This window comes from Bubalus kerabau, chromosome 1 (assembly GCF_029407905.1).
Source record: "Bubalus kerabau isolate K-KA32 ecotype Philippines breed swamp buffalo chromosome 1, PCC_UOA_SB_1v2, whole genome shotgun sequence".
NCBI classification, from domain to species: domain Eukaryota; kingdom Metazoa; phylum Chordata; class Mammalia; order Artiodactyla; family Bovidae; genus Bubalus; species Bubalus kerabau.
This window is the reverse complement of record NC_073624.1, coordinates 186,052,960-186,076,292: the sequence shown is the minus strand read 5'-3', so window position 1 is coordinate 186,076,292 and position 23,333 is coordinate 186,052,960. Positions and strand designations below refer to the sequence as shown.

Below are 23,333 nucleotides of genomic sequence, written 5' to 3'. Positions count from 1 at the left end.
CATAGTATCAATAGTAATTGACATATTGTTGTTGTTGTTCAGTCACTCAGTCATGTCCAACTCTTTGTGACCTCATGGACTGCAGCAGCCAGGCTTCCCTGTCCTTCACTATCTCCTGAAGCTTGCTCAAACTCATATCCATTGAGTCCGTGATGCCATCCAACCATCTCATCCTCTGTCACCCCCTTCTCCTGCCACCTTCAATCTTTCCCAGTATCAAGGCCTTTTCTAATGAGTCGGTTCTTTGCATCAGGTGGCCAAAGGATTGGCACTTCAGCTTCAGCATCAGTCCTTCCAATGAATATTCAAGACTGATTTCCTTTAGGATTGACTGATTTGATCTCCTTGCAGTCCACAGGACTCTCAAGAGTTTTCTCCAACACCACAGTTCAAGAGCATCGTTCTTCAGTGCTCAGCCTTCTTTATGGTCCAGCTCTCACATCCATACATGACTACTGGAAAAACCATAGCTTTGACTATATGGACCTTTGTTGGCAAAGTAATGTCTCTGCTTAATATGCTGTTTAGCTTTGTCATAGCTTTTCTTCCAAGGAGCAAGCATCTTTTAATTTCATGACAGCAGTCACTGTCCACAATGATTTTGAAGCCCAAGAAAGTAAAGTCCATCAGTGTTTCCATTGTTTCCCCATCTATTTGCATGAAATGATGGGACCAGATGTCAGGATCTTAGTTTTTTGAATGTTGAGTTTTAAGCCAATTTTTTCACTCTCCTCTTTCACCTTCTTCAAGAGGCTCTTTCGTTCCTCTTTGCTTTCTGTTGTAAGAGTGGTGTGATCTGCATAAGTAAGTAAGTTCAGTCACTCCTTCGTGTCCAACTCTGCGACGCCATGTACTGCAGCATGCCAGGTTTCCCTGCATATCCGAGGTTATTTATATATTGAATTTGTTCCCTCCAATAAGAGACTGGGTACCCAAATAAAGCCAACAGCCTCTATGTGTCCACTCAAACTCCATCACCCAAATTCCAGTTTTCATCTGAAGCTCCTACAGTTGTCATTTTTTTTAATTTAATTTTTATTTATTTTTCTGCCACACCATGCAGCATGTGGGATCTTGGTTCCCTGACCAGGGATCAAACCCACACCCCTCGCATTGGGAGCATGGATTCCTAACCACTGGGCACCAGGGAAGTCCTTGTCATTTTTTTTTAATGAGATGGACAAGGAGATTATGTTTTAAAATAAGTGTTTATAAGGATTTCCAACATTCATGCATATTTTCTGTTTTTTTAGTTATTGAAGCACTGACCATCAAGAATGGCTGCAAAACAGAAAACGAGATGGTTAAATTACAGATTGAAAAGGAGACAATGGACATCGATTGCAGTGATGTCACTGGAGGAGGAACTGGAGGTAACGGAAATTACCTAAATTATCTCAACATCTCTAGAATTGGGGGCAGGGGAATTTTACTCTTACTTTTTATTGAGTTATATTAACAATTAATACACAATATTATACTAATTTCATGCATGCATGCATGCTAAGTCGCTTCAGTTGTGTCCAACTTTTTGCCACCCTATGGACTATAGCCCACCAGGCTCCTCTGTCCATGGGGATTTCATGCCCTCCCCCAAGGGATCTTCCCGACCCAGGGATCAAACCCATGTCACCTGTGGCTTCTGCACTGCAGGCAAATTCTTTACCACTGAGCAGTACTTTCAGGGAAGCTCAATTTCAGGCATACAACAGGCTGATTTGATGCTTTTATACATTATGAATGATCACCTCACTATACAAAATTGTTACAATATCCTTGACTATATTCTCTGTCTGTAATTACATCTTTGTGACATATATTTTGCAGTTGAAGTTGGTACCTCTTAATCCCCATCACCCTTCTTCTCCCCATGTCCCCTTCATATTTTCTCCTCTCGAAACCACCACTTTGTTCTCTGTGTCCATGAATCTGTTTCTCTTTTGTCTTGTGTTTCAGATTCCACACAGAAGTGTAATCATGTGGGATTTGTTTTCTCTGTCTGACTTATTTCACTAACATAACATCATACCCTCCAGGTCCACCCATGTTGCTGCAAATGGAAAGACTTCGTTCTTTTTATGGTTGTGTAATATTCCATTGTGTATATATACCACTTCTTTATCTATTCCTCTATGGGAGGACACTTAGCTTGCTTCCATATCTTGACTATTGTAAAGTGCTGCTAGGGACAGAGGGGATATCTCTACTAGAATCCAGACATAGCCTTAACATCCTGCAAGTGGAAAGATTTTGAAATCTCTCCCATCTATTTTTCAAGGATGTATGGTCTAATAAATTAGGATTCAGAGTCCTACATTCCATATCTGACTCCTAAGAAACTGGCCAGATAAATCCTTAACTGGCAACACATTCTCCAATCTCCTCCTCAGGTTCATCAGTTCTTTGCTTCCTTTCAGGTGCTGTGGTCTTTATTTCTTACAAGTCTTTCGGGTCCATCTTAGATGGCTCCTTTGTGTCTAAGGAAAACCTAACGCTTGATGAAAAGCTGGATCACTTTCAACTGAATTCCAAGGTGATAAGTGGCACCACAGGATGCAAGAAGAATTGTTCCCTGGCCAAACCCGTGAACTTCACATTTCACCATATACAGGTGGGCAAAGTATCCACTTGTTTGAGCACCTAGAGATTTCTACTGATCATACCTATAAACCTAGTAGTGAAAAAGTATGGCTTTTACAGTCAGTTCTTTCTGCCCAGGCTGATTTATCAGGAATTGCTGATGGAGATTTGAAATTCAACCCAGTCCTTGTTTAAGAGTTACTCCAAAAATTACATGATGGGAATCATTCCTTCAACAGACTAAAAAGTGATTTAAAAAAAACTGTAGCCTTATTTACTGTTGGGAAATGAACAAATAAACGTGACTCTTTACAATCCCATGGACCAGATCCAGCCAGGCTCCTCCATCCATGGAATTTTCCAGCAAGAATATTGAAGTGGGTTGGCATTTTCACCTTCAGGGGATTCCTCCCAACCCAGAGATAGAGCCAGTGTCTCCTGCACTGCCAGGCAGATTCTTTACCACTGAGCCATCAGGGAAGCCCAAGATGTTCACAGTAAGATCTTTAAAGTAAAATCATCAAGTCATGTACTTTAAGTATGTACAGTTATATTTGTCAAGTATTCCTCAATAAAGCTGGAAAAAATAAAAGACTCAACTTAAAAAATTAAAAGTCAGATGAGAGCTTCCCTGGTGGCTCCATGGCAAATAATTCACCTGCCAATGCAGGAGACATGGGTTTGAACCCTGGTCCAGGAAGATCCCACGTGCCTCAGGGTAACTAAGCTTGTGTGCCACGACTACTGAGTCTGCACTCTAGAGCCCTCGAGCTGCAATGATGAGCCATGTGTCGCAACTGCTGAAGCCCACGTGCCCTGGAGCCCATGCTCAGCAACAAGAGAAGCCAGCCATCACAGTGAGAAGCCCATGCACCACAGCTAGCGAGCAGGCCCTGCTCTCTGAAACTAGAGAAAACGCTGCCCAGCAACGAAGACCCAGCGCAGCCAAAAATAAATAAAGAAAAAATTTTTGAAACATGTGTAACATCATGTATGAAATGAGTTGCCAGTCCAGGTTCGATGCACGATACTGGATGCTTGGGGCTGGTGCACTGGGACGACCCAGAGGGATGGAATGGGGAGGGAGGAGGGAGGAGGGTTCAGGATGGGGAACACATGTATACCTGTGGCGGATTCATTTTGATATTTGGCAAATCTAATACAGTTATGTAAAGTTTAAAAATAAAATAAAATTAAAAAAAAAAAAAAGAAAAGAAAAGTAATGACAATACAAACTTAAAAAAAAAAAAAAAAAAATAAAGTCAGATGAAAGTTGTTTTTTTTTTAATATTAGGATTTCATTTCTGACCCCAGAATTGAAACTTGAGCCTCTAATTAATTGAAGAAGGATTTGAAAATACGTTCTCTGGTCTTCCAGTTCTAAGTAAAAGATACTTTGTATAACAAAGCCCATAGTAAATATGGTATTATGCACTTCAAATTTTGTTAAGAGGGTAGATCTCATAGTCAGTGTTCTTACCACAAAAAGAAACAAACAAAGCAGAAACAAAGGGATGCAGGAAACTTCAGGAAGTGTTGGATTTGTTTTGTTGCTTTGATGGTGGTGATGGTGTCACAGGTGTGTGCATATATCCCAATTCATCACGTTTCACGTAGTGTGTTGTGTGTTCAGTCGTGTCTGACTCTTACGGCCCCATGGACTGTAGCCCGCCAGGCTTCTCTGTCCATGGGATTCTCCAGGCAAGAACACTGCATTGGGTTGCCATTTTCTACCCCAGGGAGTCTTCCCAACCCAGGGATTGAATCCATGTTTCTTGCATCTCCTGCATTAGCAGGTGGATTTTTTACCTTTGTATATCAACTATACCTCAGTAAAGCCATACAAAAGGAAAAACTGAATCCCATGATTTTTAAAACACATTAAAAATTGTTCTCACAAGACATTTAATATACTTCTCCATGCTATATAGTAGGACCTTGTTGTTTCTACATTGTAAATGTATAGTTTGCATCTACAAATGCCAAACTCCCAGTCCATTCCTCTCCCTCCCCACCCACTCCACCCCCGGCAACCACAATTGTGTTCTCTATGTCTATGAGTCTGTTTCTGTGTAAACAAAATTTTGCGATTATTGTAAATGGAAAATAACATTTAAATTATATAAAAAATAAAAAACCAAAAACTTTAACATAACAAACTTTATTGGAGTATAGTTGATTTAGAATGCTGTGTTGGTTTCAAGTATACAATATAGTGGGCTTCCCAGGCGACTCAGTGGTAAAGAATCTGCCTGCGAGTGCAGAAGACAAAGGAGGCTAGGGTTTGATCCCTGGGTCGGGAAGATTCCCTGGAGGAGGAAAAGGTAACTCCTTCCAGTATTCTTGCCTGGAAAATTCCATGGACAGAGGATCCTGGTTGGACACAACTAAGCATGCACGCATTCATACAATATGGTAATTCAGTATTTTTGCATATTATATTCCATTATAGGTTATTACAAAATAATGGGGATAGTCTCCTGTGCTAAAGTGTAAAGTGTAGTTGCTTATCTCTTTTATTGATATGAGTTTGTATCTGTTAATCCCATAGTCCTAATTTGTCTCTCCCCTCTTCCTTATCCCCTTTGGTCATCATAAGTTTGTTTTCTATGTCTGTGAGCTTGTTTCTGTTTTGTATATTCCATTTGTTTTATTTTTTAGATTCCACATATGGGAAATAATATAAGTATTTGTCTTTATCTGCCTGACATTTTACTAAGCATAATATCCTTTCGGCCTATCTGTGTTGCAAATGGCATCATTTCATTTTTTATGGTTGAATAGTATTTCATTGTGTGTAAGCATGCACGCATGAGTGTGTGTGCGTGTATGTGTGGAAAGCTTCAGATTTTAAATGATAGTGTCTCATGAAGAGCAATTTTCTTTCCAGATGTTAGGGGAAAGCAGAAAGTCTCTTTGTGTCTACTGGGACGAGCTGGTCTGGTCTAATGAAGGGTGCCATGTGATCTTTTCCAACGGAACTCGAACTGTATGCAGTTGCAGCCATCTGTCCACCTTTGCCGTCCTCATGGCCTCGGTCGAGCTGAAGGTACGTGTGTAAACACACATGCCGCTGAAAGTCAGCTCTGCTGCAGGGTGGTACTGGTGGGAGGCAGGGATCTTCAGAAAGAAGATGAAAAAACTTTAGCAGAGGAACAGCTATGTATCTTACTCTTTTTCTTTTCATTTTTTTAAATTCAAGGATAATGCTTTACAATGCTGTGTTAGTTTCTGCCGTACACCAACATTCCCTTCCCTTTTGAGTCTCCCTCTTACTGAACCCCCATCCCACCGAACCCCCATCCCACCCTGTTAGGTCATCACAGAGTACCAAGCGGAACTCCCTGTGCTATTGAGCATCTTCCAGCTAGCTTTTCTTTCACACATGGTAGTGCGCTTGTTTCAGTGCTCCCTGAGAAGCCACAGTGTATACGCTCCAGTGCTGCTCTCTCAACCGGTCTTGCCCTCTCCTTTCCCCTCTGTGAACACAAGTCCTTTCTCTACGTCTGAGTCTCTATTCCCGCCCTGCAAATAGGTTCATCAGTACTGTTTTTCAGGAAGATTTCCCTGGAGAAGGAAATGGCAACCCACTCCAGTATTCTTGCCTGGAGAAGCCCTTGGACAGAGGAGCCTGGCTGGCTGTGGTCCATGGGGTCACAAAGAGGCGGACATGACTGAGTGACTAACCCTTTCTATATATGCATTAATATAAATTTCTCTTTTTCATGTTAAAAATATACAACTCTTTTAGGAGGTGTATAGTGGTATCTCGTTGTGGCTTTAATGTATACAGACCTGATGACTAGTGGCATGGAGCCTTTTTTCATGTTTTCATGGGTTAGAACTTGTGAGTGAAACAACCCTTCTATCTGGGAAACCTAGTCATCCAAAACCACTGCATTCAGCCTTTAGGAATTTCTGGTGGATTTCTTCACATGCAGTCCTGTAGCAACCACATGTTCCTTCTGTGCTCTGTTAAAATTGCAATCGTTCTGTCTCATCTCTTTTGGGAAGAACTTGAGTTAATGTTGCCTCTTTGCTGTGCAAACTTGGCTCTCCAATGAGATCAAGAAAAGTTACAATTTTGTTGATTATCATTTTCTCACTGTTGGGGTGAGAGTCATGTTTCATTGTGATTTTCTAATCTTTTTTTAAAAAAATAATTATTTACTTTCAGCTGCCTGGGTCTTCATTGCTGCACGTGGGCTTTCTCTGTTTGTGGCAAGCCAGGGCTACTCTCTAGTTGCGGTGCCCGGGCTTCTCATTGTGGCGGCTTCTCCTGTTGCAGAGGAGCCCAGCAATGGGCTCTAGGGCACATGGGCTCCACTATTTGCAGCACACAGGCTCAGTACTTGTGGCACACGGGCTTAGCTGCCCCACAGCATGTGGGACCTTCTCACACCAGGGATGGAACACTTGTCCCCTGCACCGGTAGGCCAATTCTTCACCAGTGGACTACGAGGGAAGTTCGGCTTGGCCATTATTGATCTGTTCAGTTTCTCACGAGGAAATTAACACCATGCATTGAGGGTTCTAAGACCCAGGTTATTGGGAACCACAGCGTCCAAAACAAAAACCAGTTGGGATCTCTTTTCTCCTGCTGCATCTAGGAGGATCCCGTGCTGACCATGATCACCTACATGGGGCTGAGCCTCTCTCTGCTCTGCCTCTTCCTGGCGGCCCTCACCTTCCTTCTGTGTCGATCCATCCAGAACGTCAGCACCTCCCTCCACCTGCAGCTCTCCATCTGCCTCTTCCTGGCCTACCTCCTCTTCCTCACAGGCATCAAACGGACAGAGCCCGAGGTAGGAGAATTAGCCAAAACCCTTTCTTACTTATTTTTTATTTTGGCCAGGCTACATGACTTGTAGGATGTTAGTTCCCCAACAAAAGATTGAACCTAAGCCCACAGCAGTGAAAGTGCCAATTCCTAAACTGGACTGCCAGGGAATTCCCTTCTTTTTTTTAAAAAAACAGCTTTTTCTTTAATTTTTATTGGTGTATGGCTGCTTTACAAGGTAGTGCTAGTTCCTGCTGTACAGCAAAATGAGTCAGTGACACATATACATATATCCCTCCCTTTTGGGGCTTCCTTCTCATTCAGGTCACCAGAGTGATTTAAGGAGAGTTCCCTGTGATGTACAGTAGGCTCTCATTAGTTACCTATTTTATACATAGTATCAATAGCATAATTCATACATATATAGTTTGCTCTTTTTAAATGTACATGTCAGTGGCTTTCAGTATATTCATGGAACTGTGTATTCCCTTGGGTAATTTATTACTTATTACACATTTATATCCACAAATTACATCAGCCTTCTCATCCCAACCCCTACCTCTGTCTCCTGGCAATCAGGTTTTTACTCTTTTCTTTTTTCATGAATCTGAGATTTTTCAATTCCACAAATAAAAGATTATACAGTACTTGTCTCTGTCTGACAATCTCCTGAGCACAGCTCAAGGTTCACCCATGTTGTTCCAGAAGGCAGGAATCCTCCTTTCTCATGGATAGATAGTACATTAGATATGTTGTTGGGAAATTCTATAGACAGAGGAACTTGGTATTACCTATGTCTATAATAGATATAGATATGTTGTTGTTTAGTCACTAAGTTGTGTCTGACACTTCTGCAACCCCATGAACCATAGTCCGCCAGGCTCTTCTGTCCATGGGATTTCCCAGGCAAGAATACTGGAGTAGGTTGCCATTTCCTCCTCCAGGGGATCTTCCCGACACAGGGATCAAACCCACATCTCCTGCATTGGCAGGTGGGTTCTTTACCTCTGAGCCACCAGGGAAGCCCAGATATAGAGACAGAGATATAAAACCGTCACCCTGATCAAGATATAGAACATGCCCAAAACTCAGAGTTTTCTTCATGTCGCTTCCCCCAGTTAATTGTCAATTTAAAAACTTACAGACTGAATGAACGATGCACAGTGGAGCTGGGTCTTGAGGGTCACTGATTTATGATTCCAAGCTAGCAGGTTTGAAATCAAACATGTGTTTCATGCAACAGCATCTCCAAGGAGTGAGAGGTAGAAACCAGGAAGTGAATGGAGTTTTGCAAAGATTGAGAGGTTCCTAGAAAGACTCAGGACATGATTCCTAAGAAAAGAGGGTTTTATTCATCATGAAAAGAGAGTCAATGGTCCAGGAGAGATCATGAGCTGTGTTGAGGAAACCCAATTCCCCTCAGACAATGGACAGCGGTCACTGTTCTCTTCAAATGTGTGGGAAGCAGTGTCCTCAAACAAAAGCCAGGTTATACTTTAATCATAGACATGGGGTGGGGGCAATTATGTCCCTGGTGTCCCAGTTAAACTCCACACTTCCAATGCAGGGAGCGTGGGTTTGATCCCTGGTCAAGTAACTAAGATTCCACGTGCTGCATTGTGCAACCTAAAGAGAGGGAAAACATTGACTTTTTCAAGTTCCAGTGGTCCTAAAGACATGGAGGGAAAATTCAGTGAATATGAAGAAGGAGGTGGGAGGGTTTGCTTACTACAGAAAAGGTCATTCAGAGCAGATGCTTTCATAGTGGAGGAAACCAGGAGCTGTTGGCTCAAAAGAGAAAACTATGGGGCTTTATGCGGATAAGCATATTGGAGGAGTCACTCATTCACTCACTCATTCATGTACCCAACATATATGCCACACAGACCAGAGTGACTTCAGTTCTGGGCAGTGACCAAGATGGAAGAGACGGTGATCACGGCAGGACAAGCAGGCCATAAGCTTTCTACGAGGATTAATTTCATCCTCAGAACGGGAAAGGGGGCAGGGAAGTGGTTAAGGGTTCTTGGGATGGAGACAGCCCTGGCCAGCACCAACTTCATCCAACTCAGAGAAGTCTAGCATCCATTAGCCAACAGGCAAAGGGCTATATGATTTCTGCAGTCCTTAACACATTTTGAATATTGTCTTCTTCCATTTTAAGATGGACAAAGATCTCTTTGACCTTTAGTTAGCTAGTTAGCTATTCTTGGCTGCACTGGGTCTTCATTGCTGCGAGCTTTCGCTAGTTGCAGTGAGTGGGGGCTACTCCTCCTTGCAGTACACGGACTTCTCACTGCGATTGCGTCTCTTGCTTCAGAGCATGCGCTTTGACCGCTTTGACCGAGAGCAGGGCTCTCGGTCTTCCATAGTTGTGGTGTTTGGGCTTAGTTGCCCCATGGCATGTGGAATCTTGCCAGACAAGAGATCAAACCTGTGTCCCCTGCATTGGCAGATGGATGTTAAGCCCTGGACCACCAGGGAAGTCCCCCATTCAACTTTAAACATGATACATTTTCAGTTTTTCTTGGGTGGCCCAAGTGACAGCCTGCCAAGGCATGGGAATAGACAAGGGGGACCATCCATCCGTTTGGAGACATGACTCTAAAGAGAAGAAGGACATGTGAAGAAGGCTAAGGAGCATCTCTCACCAAAGTTACCCAGAGACAACCCCGGTGAAGAGCAGATGGTGAGGTCATTGCACCCAGGACCACTCCAGTGGCCCCCCTCTCCCCCCAGGTGCTGTGCAAGGTCGTCGCCGGTGTTCTGCATTACCTCTACTTGGCCGCCTTCACCTGGATGTTCCTCGAAGGGCTGCACCTCTTCCTCACTGTCAGGAACCTCAGGGTGGCCAACTACACCAGCGCAGGCAGATTCAAGAAGAGGTTCATGTACCCTGTAGGCTACGGGGTCCCAGCGGTGATTGTGGCTGTGTCTGCAGCGATCAACCCCCGAGGATACGGCACCGCTAAGCAGTGAGTCGGGCGCTGAAAATGCGCTGTCGGGGACGTGGGTGCACACCTGTCTCCCTGGGAAACTGAGGGTGGAAGGAAGGGTGAGTAGGTCACGACTCAGGCTGAGAACAAAGATGCTGAACATTTATTTCTCCAGCCCCTGGGGCGAAGTGTTTCATATACACCATTTCTCATGTCTATCAAAACATCCCTAGAGGAAAGTGCTCCAATTGTTGCCATTTTGTATACTAAGCAAACTGAGGTTTAGAGAAAAAGGTGAACGACTAGTGTAAAGTAACACAGACAGTAAACTGGAAGGAGCATGAATTTTTATTTTTTATATAAATGTCTATATTTATAAATGTCACGTTTATAGATCTTTACTACTTCTATTACTGAAAGTAATAACTGGTTTTATAAAAAATAATATTCTAATAAAGAACCTCTGTAATACCACTAAGCCCAGTATGTGTTAGTCATTCAGTCACATCTGACTCTTCAACCCCATGGACTGTGGCCCACTAAGCTCCTCTGTCCATGGAATTTTCCAGGCAAGAATACTGGAGTAGATTGCCATTTGCTACTCCAAGGTATCTTCCTGACCTAGAGTTCTAACCCATGTCTCCAGTGTCTCCTGCTTTGGCAGGTGGATTCTTTACCAACTGTACCACTTGAGAAGCCCCTTAAATATATATACATATAAATATATACTTTTATAAAAATGGGGTCATGATAAAGATACTGCATGTAATTTGTTTATTCCCTTAATACTCTCCAGAGCAGAATACTGGAGTGGGTAGCCTTTCCCTTCTCCAGGGGATCTTCCCAACCCAGGGATCAAACCCAGGCCTCCCACACTGCAGGCAGATTCTTTACCAGCTGAACCACAAGGGAAGCCCAAGAATACTTGAGTGGGTTGCCTATTCCTTCTCCAGGGGATCTTCCTGACTCAGGAATCCAACCAGGGTCTCTTGCATTGCAGGCAGATTCTTTACCAACTGAGCTATCAGGGAAGCCCAATATATATATAATATACATGTAAATGTATTTTTTTATAAAAAATGGGATCATGATAAACGTACTGCATGTAATTTGTTTATTCCCTTAATAATATATAGTGGACTTTTTCCACATTAGTACAGATACACATCATCATTCAATGTATTACATTGTATATTCTTACCATCTTTATAAAATTAATCTCTAAGTGATAGACATCTGAAATTCTTTACAAATTTTTGCTATCATAACCAAATACTTCCATAAACTTGAAGGAGCATGAATTCTAGACTTGATTGCTGCTAAGTCACTTCAGTCGTGTTCGACTCTGTGCGACCCCATAGACGGAAGCCCATCAGGCTCCACCATCCCTGGGATTCTCCAGGCAAGAACACTGGAGCGGGTTGCCATTTCCTTCTCCAATGCATGAAAGTGAAAAGTGAAAGTGAAGTCGCTCAGTCCTGTCCGACTCTTAGTGACCCCATGGGCTGCAGCTACCAGGCTCCTCCGTCCATGGGATTTTCCAGGCAAGAGTACTGGAGTGGGGTGCCATTGCCTTCTCCGCTAGACTTGATTGCCTGGTCCAAATTCAAGGTTCCTCACTTACTAGCCTGGTGACTCTGAGGACAGTTAAATTCTTTCCTAGGTTTTCTCATTTGTAAAATAGAGTAATACTATCTACTTCCAAGTATTAGAATGGTACCTGACACATGTAAATGCTATATGCATGCTCAGTCGCTTCAGTTGTATCCAACTCTTTGTGACCCTATGGACTGTAGCCCACAGGCTCCTCTGTCCATGGGTTTCTCTAGAATACTGGAGTGGGTTGCCATGCTCTTCTCCAGGGGCTCTTCCCCACCCAGGGATCAAACCCATGTCTCCTTCATCTCCTGCATAGCATGTGGATTCTTTTTTTTTTTTTTTTCCCTTTGAGCTAGTTTATTTTTTATTTATTTTATTTTTATTTTTTTTATTTTTTTAAATTTTATTTTATTTTTAAACTTTACATAACTGTATTAGTTTTGCCAAATATCAAAATGAATCCACCACACAGTGAGCCACCTGCGAAGCCCAAAAAATCCTATATAAATATTCTCTATTGCAGATCATGTATTGTATTCCATTACCTTTTTAAAATGCTGCTACTGTTGCTTTCTGTTTTTCAGTTGCTGGATCAACATAGAGAAAGGATTTATCTTGAGTTTCTTAGGACCCATATCAGCCGTCATCTTGGTAGGTTTGTAGTGTGCGTGTGTCTGCCTCAGGTGCCATGTGTGTATAGAGTGTGTGTGTGTGGTATGTAGTATTCAACTTAATTTGAAGATCAAAAGAGGTACTATTTTTATTTTTTATTGCAGTACAGCTGATTTACAATGTTGTGTTAGTTTCAGGTGTACAGTAAAGAGATTCAGCCATATATATAATGGAAAGTAAATGCAAAAAGTATATTATATATATATATATGTACACACACACACACACATATATATATATACTTTTCAGATTCTTTTTCATTATAGCTTATTACGAGGTATTGAATATAGTTCCCTATGCTATACAGTAGGTTGTTATTGTTTATCTGTTCATATATAGTAATGTGCATATGTTAATTCCAACCAACTACTTTATCCTTCTCTCCACTTCCCCTTTGGTAACGATAGTTTGTTTTCTGTTTGTCCGTCTATTTCTCTTTTGTATTTAAATTCATTTGTGTATTGTTTTTAGATCCCACATATAAGCAAGAGCATAATATATTTGTCTTTCTCTGACTTAACTTCAGTTAGTATGATAATCTCTAGTTGTAACCATGTTGCTGAAAATGGCATTATTTCATTCTTTTTATGACTGAATAATATTCCATTGTATTTATGTACCACATCTTCTTCATCCATTCCTCTGCTGATGGACATTTAGGTTGCCTCCATGTCTTGCATACTATAAATAGAGCTGCAGTGAACACTGGGGAACATGTATCATTTCAAAGTATGGCTTTCTCTGGATACATGCTCAGGAGCGGGATTGCTGAATCATATAGTAGTTCTAGTTTTACTCTCTTAAAGAATCTCAATACTGATCTCCATCCCGGTTTTACCAATTTACATTCCTACCAACAGTGTAGGAGGGCAAACTAGGTACTATTTTAACATTAATTTGTTTCCTTTTAATAGTAGATGTTTGAGCATATGTCTTTATTTAAAATTTTTTGAGCATATTTTTGCCATCAAAAAGTCTACAAACAATAAATGTTGGAGAGGGTGTGGAGAAAAGGGAACCTTTTTATACTGTTGGTGGGAATGCAAAGAGCACAGCCACTGTGGAGAACAGTGTAGAGATTCCTTAAAAAAACCGGAAATAGAACTGCCATACAACTCAGCAATCCCACTGCTGGGCATACACACCAAGGAAACCAGAGTCAAAAGAGACATATGTATGCCAGTGTTCATTGCAGCACTGTTTACAATAGCTTGGACATGGAAGCAACCTAGATGTCCATTGGCAGACAAATGGATAAGGAAGTTGTGGTACATATACACAATAGAATATTACTCAGCTATAAAAAAGAATGCATTTGAGTCAGTTCTAACAAGTGGATGAAACTGGAGCCTATTATACAGAGTGAAGTAAGTCAGAAAGAAAAGCACCAATACAGTATATTAACACATATATATGGAATTTAGAAAGACAGTAACAACAACCCTATATGCAGGGAGAAAAAGAGACACAGTTGTAAAGAACAGATGTTTGGACTATGTAGGAAAAGGCGAGAGGAGGATTATTTGAGAGAATAGCATTGAAACATGTATATTACCACATGTAAAATAGATGACCAGTGCAAGCGTGATGCAAGAAGCAGGGCACTCAAAACCAGTGCTCTGGAACAGTCCAAAAGGGATGACGTGGGGAGGGAGCTGGGAGGGGGCTTCAGGATGGGGGTACACGTGTGCACCCATGGCTGATTCATGTTGATATATGGCAAAAACCACCACAATATTGTACAGTAATTAGCCTCCAATTAAAATAAATTAATTAATTTTTAAATAATAAAATTAAAAAATTTTAAAGGAAAAAAATTTTGAGCACATTTAAATGCTGATGAATAGAGAAGAAATCATCCTTGTATCTCTAATATCTAGCATACCATACATACTTAATATATATTTGTTGAATAAACAAATGAGTGGGTGTATAAAAATATAATTGTGACTATGATAGAATTATGTGATTTGGAAGTGATTTCACCAAGTGTTCTTAAATCTTCAGTTTTTATGTTTGTTCGACTCAGGATATAGTCTGATGATTAGTCAGTTTAAGCTAAAGTGTGTTACAGTAACAAAGAAGTCCCAACACTCAGTGGCTTGACAGAGCAAATATGTTTTTGTGTGCTATTTTTGCAAAGTCCAGTGTGGATCAAGAGGCTCTCCATGTGAGATTAAGCTTTGCTTTTTTTTATGACTGTGCTGGGTCTTCGTTGCTTTGTGTGGGCTTTCTCTAGTTGTGGTGAGTGGGGGTACTCTCTCATGGGCGCTCAGGTTTCTCATGGAGGTGGCTTCTCTTGTTGTGGAGCACGGGCTCTAGGCGTGAGGGCTTCAGAAGTTGCAGCACATGGGCTCACTAGTGCTGGCACATGGAGTTAGTTGCTCCAAGGCATGTGGGATCTTCCCAGACCAGGGACTGAACTCGTATCTCCTGCACTGGCAGGCAGGTTGTTAGCCCCTGTGGCACCAGGGAAGTCCTCAGCTTTTCTTTTATGATTCTATTATTTTGACACATGAACTCATTGGTTGTTGCTGGAGGGGAAGAGAGTTGAAGACTGTAGGATTCAGGCATGTGTCACTGCGACCAACATCTCATCCACTAGACTTCAGCCACATGCCCCAGACTATCTGAAACAAGCCTGGGAAGTCTCTGCCCATGGCCCATGTGTGCAAGGAAAGGCACTGGTGGAGACACCACCCTGCACTGTGTTTGTGCCACCTGACCACCCATGCGTGTTCTTCTGTGGCCTTTCAGGAGCTCCTTGGTGGTATTGTCCAAGTATCCCCAGTCTACTCCAAAGGAATTTCAACATATATGTTTTTAACTTTTTGGCTGTGCTATGAAGCATGTGGGATCCTAGTTCTGACCAGGGATGGAACCTGCATCCCCTGCATTGGAAGCATGGAGTCTTAACCACTGGACCGCCAGGGAAGTCCCCAAGTTTCAACATATTCTAACTATAAAATCTCATACCTTTTCCCATGATCTTCAGTGCTTTCTAGTTTGACTCTCTATTTTTTTTCTTAGGGAATAGTTGCCTTGCAATGTTGCACAACAAAGTGCATTAGCTATATGTAGCATGTTAGTCACTCAGTCATCTCCAACTCTTTGCGACTCCATGGGCCATAGCCCACTAGGCTCTTCTGTCCAGGGAATTCTCCAGGTAAGATTACTGGAGTGGGTTGGCATTCCCTTCTCCAAGGGATCTTCCTGACCCAGGGATCAAACCCTGGTTTCCCACACTGCAGGCAGATTCTTTACTTTCTGAGCCATCACATATATCCCCTCTCTCATGGCCCGCCTTCCCACCCACCCCCTTCTCACCCCTCTAGGTCATCACAGGACACCCAGCTAAGCTCCCTGCGCTCCTCAGCAGGTTCTCACTAGCTATCTGCAGCTCTCTACTCATGGTATCTTCACACATGGCAGTACACATATGTCAGGGAAAACCATAAAGACATGAAACGACAACCCTCAGAATGGGAGAAAATAATGGCAAACAAAGCAACTTACAAGGAATGAATCTCCAAAATATACAAACAGCTCATGAAACTCAATATGAGAAGAAACCCACCCAATCAAAAAATGGGCAGAAGACCTATGTAGACATTTCTCCAAAGAAGACACACAGATGGCCAAGAGACACATGAAAAGATGCTCAGCATCATAAACTATTAGAGAAATGCAGATCAAAACTACAATGAGTAGTTCACCTCACACGGGTCAGAATGGCCATCATAAAAAAAACCTGACTGTGTATATTGGTCCACAATTAGTATCTTATTTTTTTTCTTTCAGATAAACTTAACCTTTTATTCAATAACCCTGTGGATTTTGAGAGACCGACTTTCTTCCCTCAATAAAGATGTGTCCAAGATACAAAACACAAGGTAAAATGGGTTTAGACAGTTTAATGGGCTTTGCATCGGTTGTAGTCCTAAAGGATTGCTTTTTCAAGCATGCATGCATGCTCAGTTACTAAGTGGTGCCCGACACTTTGCAACCTCATGGACAGTAGCCCACCAGGCTCCTCTATCCATGGGATTTCCCAGACAAGAATACTGGAATGGGTTCCTATTTCCTCCTCCAGGGAATCTTCACAACCCAGGGATCAAATCCACATCTCCTGCATCAGCAGGCAGATTGTTTACCTACTGAGTCTCCTGGGAAGCCCCTAAACAGTCCTCTGTAGAGAGTTGCTTACCACGTTAGGAACCACTGTCAAATGAGAATCACCCTTAAAATCATATGCATTTGAAACCTTGAAATTAATGAGAAGATTCATAGAAACAGAAAGAATTGATGTTGCCAAGAGATGAGAGTATGAAGAAATGGGTACTTATTGTTTAATGGATACAGTTTCAGTTTTTCAGGGTGAAAAAAAAGCTCAGTAGAAAGATAGTGTTGCTGGTAGTACAACAATGTGAATGTATTTAATGCCTATGAACTGTATGTTTAAATATAGTTGTAGTAAATTTTGTGTTACGTGTATTCTGCTGCATCAAAATAAGTAGTGGTAAAATACCACGCTTGCCTGGGAAATCCCATGGACACAGGAGCCTGGCGGGCTACAGTCCATTGGGTCACAAGAGTTGGACACGACTTAGCGACTAACAACCACCACCACCACAAAATATCATTCCAGTTATAAACATTCATATTAGAGGAAAACACCCATGGAATAAACTCATGTTCATCTATTATTTTTACAATGAAAATGATAGCATTACTTCCAAATATTGCATCACAACCACAGTTTCTCAAAGTCCATCTTGGCTTGAGAAAATTTCACCAGTAACTGGAGAGAATAGGCTTCCCAGGTGGCTCAGTGGTAAAGAATCTCTCTGCCAATACAAGAGATCTAGGCTCAAGCCCTGGGTTGGGAAGATCTCCTGGAGAAGGAAATGGAAACCCACTCCAGTATTCTTGCCTGGAAAATCCCATGGACAGAGGAGCCTGGAGGCTACCGTCCATGGGGTTGCAAAGAGTCAGGTATGACTTAGCAACTAATTAACAACAACTGGAGAGGAAGGCAGATGGGGCCTGAAGACAGGACAACATACTACTCAAGAGAGAAGGTGGTGAGTTGGTAACTGTCCTTCCTGGTGTTAACAGGATGCTGACATTTAAAGCCATTGCTCAGCTCTTCCTCTTGGGCTGTTCCTGGTGCCTTGGCTTCTTTCTCACTGAACTGATAAAGGAACCCATCAGATCCATCATCGCCTATGCTTTCACCATCACCAACGTCCTGCAGGGAGTCTACATCTTCCTGGTCCACTGCCTCCTCAACCAGCAGGTAATAGGACCCATCCTGTTTTCTTCCCAGCTCCCTGCTGGGGTCCTCTCATGCGTTTACCTGGCTAGCCCTTCTCTTCCACATGATGCCCTTCTGCCTGATGGTGTGTTCCCATTTTCCTCAAGCCTACCATTCTCCACTGAGTCCGGGAGTTCAAGCCCCTGTTTGTAGAAGCATTTTTTATGTATCTGTAGGATGAGGTGAGTTCCACATCCTACCACTCCACCATCTTGATTCCCCTTTGGGCGTTCAAGTCTCCGTTTTCCCATTTTCCAGTATCCCAACTCATGAATCTGTAATGAGTATTGGATGGTAGTGGCCCCATTCTTCTCAGATCATGAATATGGGGTCTAACAGCAGCAAAACTAAAGTTTGGGGGACAGTGGTTTCCATTTCTTACTATTCATATTGTATGTTAATGATTATTACTTGCTTGGCTCTGGGGGATCCAGGGGCTGCTTTCTGAACAGTGAAGAAATCAGAAATGGGAAACAACATAATTAGACATGAATAACCAACTGTGATTTTCACCTCGGGGAAAATTGTTAGGGAGATATTAAACTACCAAGTAGGGCTTCTTTGGACTTGATGGTGAGGGGCTTAAGGTGGGTAGGAGACAACCAGCCAAAGAAGGGAAGTAAAGCTGATGTGGAAACCCTTGCCAGTCCCAGAACCCAAAGATGCGGAGTGAGGGCAGTGCTCTGAGTGTAGGAGAATGTGGTGGTAGTGATGATCCAGATGCCAGCATTGGCCGGACCACAGAAACTTTTTTTTTTTAATTTAAATTTATTTATTTTAATTGGAGGCTAATTACTTTACAATATTGTATTGGTTTTGCCATACGTCAACATGAATCCGCCATGGGTGTACACGTGCTCCCCATCCTGAACCCCCTTCCCACCTCCCTCCCCATACCATCCCTCTGGGTCATCCCAGTGCACCAGCCCCAAGCATCCTGTATCCTGCATCGAACCTGGTAACGATAACCTTGTATGTGAGACAACAAAAGAGACGCAGATGTATAGAACAGTCTTTTGGACTCTGTGGGAGAGGGAGAGGGTGGGATGATTTGGGAGAATTGCATTGAAACATGTATAATACCACATAAACTTTTTAAGCAGTGATTTTGCACTGCATTCTGACTTGATAAATAGATAGATATTGCTAGGTTTCACTCCAGTGGGGTTGTATGGATCTCAGAGAGACATGTAGTCAGGTATAAATGTACGAGTTGAACCATGAAGAAGGCTGAGGGCTGAAGAATTGACACTTCAAATTGTGGTGCTGGAGAAGACTCTTGAGAGTCCCTTGGACAGCAAGGAGATCCAACCAGTTAATTCTAAAGGAAATCAACCCTGAATATACATTGGAACTGATATGCATTGGACTGATGCTGAAGCTGAAGCTCCAATACTTTGGCACCTGATGCAAAGAGCCAACTCATTGGAAGACCATGATACTGGGAAAGATTGAGGGCAGGGGGAGAAAGGGACAACAGAGGATGTGATAGTTGCATGGCATCATCGACTCAATGGATGTAAGTTTGAGCAAATCCCAGGAGATACTGAAGGACAGGGAAACCTGGTGTGCTGCAGTCCATGGGGTCTCAAAGAGTGGGGTAAGACTTAGCAACTGAACATCAACAACAACATTGAGAGGAGGAAGCAGTTCTCAGTGGCTACAGAAAACTGCTCATGCTCTTAAGGATAATATAAATGCCGTGTTATCATTAGCATAAAGATGCATAGGCTGATCCACAAATAATATCTCTGTAATCACTCACAGGGGCCTCCCTGGCGGATCAGATGATAAAGAATCTGCCAGCAATGCAGGAGACCTGGGGTTGATTCCTGTGCTGGGAAGACCCCCCTGGAGAAGGGCATGGCAATCCCTCGGGTATTCTTGCCTGAAGAATTCCATGGGCAGAGGAACCTGGTGGGCTACAGTACATGGGGTCACAAAAAGTTGGACATGACTGAGCGACTAACACACAATCACTCATAGATCAATCTATCTGATATGGCCTCTACGGACCATCTGCAAATAAAAATGGGGGAAAGTACTATTTTCGGTAGCATTGTGCATATAGCCAGAAAGCATTAAAACGCAAGATTTTTGTTTACCATCTTTTTCAGGTGAGAGATGAGTACGTAAAGTGGCTTAGGAGGATGAATAAAAAGACAGAGTCTGACAGCTACATCCTTTCCAGCTCTACCAGCCAAACCCATATGGTAAGATGATTTCCTCTCCTAGTCCATGCTGTTTCCTAATTTGAATTATTCTCTTCAAACTGGTCGGCAGCTGGGTCTGCCCCTCCCCCAATAGTGTGACTGGACCACACATTGACTCTTAGTACAGGAACCTGTTAGCATCTCTGTCTCAGCTTACTGTGCAATATCTGACACTGAGCATCTCTAGGGTGGGGTAATAGCATACTTACCCACACATAATCTGCACAGTGAAAGATTTTGTTTTTCTGGGATTATTGGTTTCTAAGTGCAAGGGCTTCCCCAGTGGCTCAGTGGTAAAGAACCTGCCTACCAATGCAGGAGATGCGGATTAGATCCCTGGCTCAGGAAGATCCCCTGGAGAAGGAAATGGCAAACCACTCCAGTGTCCTCACCTGGGAAATCCCATGGACACAGGAGCCTGGCAGGCTATATAGTCCATGGGGTCCCAAAAGAGTTGGACACAATTTAGCAGCTAAATAACTACAGCAATCTGAGTCCAAACCTTGGAGTTACAAAAAACGTGAATAAAACTCTTTCTTATTTATGTTATACTGTAACTAAGATATCCTTGTTCATGAGTTCCACAAGTTGTCAAACAGGTTTCACTGCTGGTAGGCTCTGAGCCTTAACCAGGCCTGTGCTTTGCAAATCTTCAGAGAGGCCACAGAACTCAGGACTTGCCAAACATCTTTAGCCAGGATTTTTTTTCCAGCAGAAAATGTCTTTACATTTTGTAGAACACTGGTGTTTTTTAAAAAAAAGAAGACATAATTTAAGGACTGTTGGCATAGGCAAAATAGTACTTAAAGAAAGTGACAGAGATCACGAAACACTTTTCTTCTTTTACTTGATAATGATGAAGGAAAATGAACGGAGGGATAAATAAGACGAGTTTAGGTGAGATGTAAGAGCATGAGAGCTTGGTTTTAGACCTACTTCCAAAATTAAATTGGATGTGAATTTGAGGTCAGTCTCCTCAAGGGTGAGTTAAGGGGGCCAGACTTCATCATCTTATGCTTACTTTCATATCTTCAACTTTCTGAGATACAAAAAACAAAGTTAAGTACATTAAGCCTGGAAGAAAAACACTCAGACTTGCCCTGGGATCCATGCTTCAATATCAGTCTCATCTTTTTGTCAGGAAATTCCCATCAAATGATTTCAAAAATTACTTTCAGGAATATTTCAGCATTAATTATATTTCTGTCTCTCCCACAAATTCACACATGGAGGTGGAGAAATCATCTGACTTAGCAGGGAAAAGAAGCAATACTTCAGTCTGAATGTGACAAGTTCTTCCATATCATCCTCCCAATCACCCTGGAGAAAGAATTAGCCATATGACTCAATCATCCATGAGAACTGATTTATCCTACAGGAGAACTGTTGGCAGAATGTATGCTTAGGTTGAATAATATTTTGTGTAGTGTTGCAGTGTTATTTGCAAATAATTAATAATGTTTTCAAGTATTTTACGCAGAGACATGTTGATCTTAAATCTGGTGAGTTTCCAAGTGTATATATGTATATTGTTGTTGTTGTCTAGTTTCTAAGTTGTGTCCAACTCTTTGCAACCCCATGGACTGTAGCCCACAGGCTCCTCCATCCATGGAATTTCCCAGGCAAGAATAATAGAGTGGATTGCCATTTCCTTTCCCAGGGAATCTTGCCAACCCAGTTTTGAACCCAAATCTCCTGCTTGTATATCTATCAACTGTATCAATCAAATCAAGATATGGAGTATTTGCATTATTCCTGAAAGTTCCCATGTAATCCTTTCAATCATGTATCCCCAGTCTTCCACCCCAGAAACAAGTATTCTGATTTCTATAGCAACAGATTAATTCTGTCAGTTCTTAAAGCCCATATACATGGAATAATACACTGTGTCTGCCTGGTGTCTGCCATGTTTCTCTCATCATGATTTTAGAATTCATTCACTTCATGCATATGTTGCTAGTCTGTGCCTTTTTATTGCTAAATACCATTTCACACTATTGTATATCACAATTTGTTTATCCATGCTCCTATTGATGTCTATTTGAATTATTTCCATTTTTCTACCATGAATAAAGATGCTATGATCATTCTAATATAATATTTGTGTTTGTGTGTGTGTGTGTGGCCGCATGTCTCATTTTTCTTGGGTAAATACCTTGGGTGTAATTGCTAGGTCATATGTTAATGATCCACTTTAACAGAAACTGACAAAACTCTAAAATGTTTGCAATAGTTTACAATAACCCAGGAATATTGAAGAGTTTCACTTCCTCCACTTCCTGAACACCACTTGATATTATCAGTACTTTGACTTTTAGCCATTTGCATGGGGGAAAGAGGTATTTCATTGTGGTTTTTAAAATGTTGAGCACCTTTTCTTGTGTTTCTTTTTCATTTGCATGTCACCTCTCATTTAACACTCAAGGGTTGTTTGCAGGAATTGAGCATGTATGATGCATATGAGTCTTTGTCAGGTACACACATTCAGATCATTTTCATTCTCTTAACTGCAGTATAGTTGATTTTGTTGTTGTTGTTATAGTCGCTCAGTCCTTTCTGACTCTGTGACCCCATGGACTGTAGTCTGCCAGGCTCCTCTGTCCATGGGATTTCCCAGGCAAGAATACTGGAGTAGGTTGCCATTTCCTTCTCCAGGGGATCTTCCCAACCCAGGGATCAAACTTATGTCTCCTGAATTGGCAGGCAGATTCTTTACCACTGAGCCACCAGGGAATCCCCACTGTATAGCAAAGTGAGTATTTTCCCTAGACTGTGGATGGTAGTGTCTGCTCTGTTTTTAGCTCTCTCTGCAATGTGGATTTGGGCCTAACGAGACAGCAGAGCTATTGTCTTTGCAAACGTTATAATGCAGTACCTCCTTGCTGCCCAAGGGACTCTCAAGCATCTTCTCCAGTACCACAATTCAAAAGCATCAGACACCGTTAGGATGATGATTTCATGGAGTCTAGGAAAAGCCCCAGCTCACATCTGGCTCTGAGTCTAACTCCTCTGAATCTAGCTCAACCTCCCATTGAGGCAGCAGCTGCCAGTGTACCAAGGGGAAGACCCACTCCAAGCTCACTTTAGAACCATTCCCAACTAAAGCAAATGGGCTCACATAGACAGTATACAGACACTCCCAACAAGGACTTGCCTTCAGGACTGGGAAAGGTTACTGTTTCAACCAATTTCATAGGGGCAAAGGGAGAAAGTGAAACACAATGAGAAGGCTGAGG

At 42.1% G+C, this 23,333-nt stretch overlaps 1 protein-coding gene across 1 annotated transcript; it reads left to right on the top strand.

Moving 5' to 3' along the window:
• The first annotated feature begins 1,300 nt into the window (after positions 1–1,300).
• On the top strand, positions 1,301–21,559 carry LOC129624576 (adhesion G protein-coupled receptor E4-like). The gene is made up of 10 exons (XM_055542713.1): positions 1,301–1,373; positions 2,418–2,611; positions 5,471–5,629; positions 7,191–7,385; positions 10,100–10,335; positions 12,480–12,546; positions 16,369–16,460; positions 17,686–17,866; positions 20,002–20,097; positions 21,330–21,559. Exons 1-10 carry the CDS (start codon positions 1,301–1,303, stop codon positions 21,378–21,380), a joined length of 1,344 nt encoding a protein of 447 aa, XP_055398688.1. The 3' UTR covers positions 21,381–21,559.
• The last annotated feature ends 1,774 nt before the right edge of the window (positions 21,560–23,333 follow it).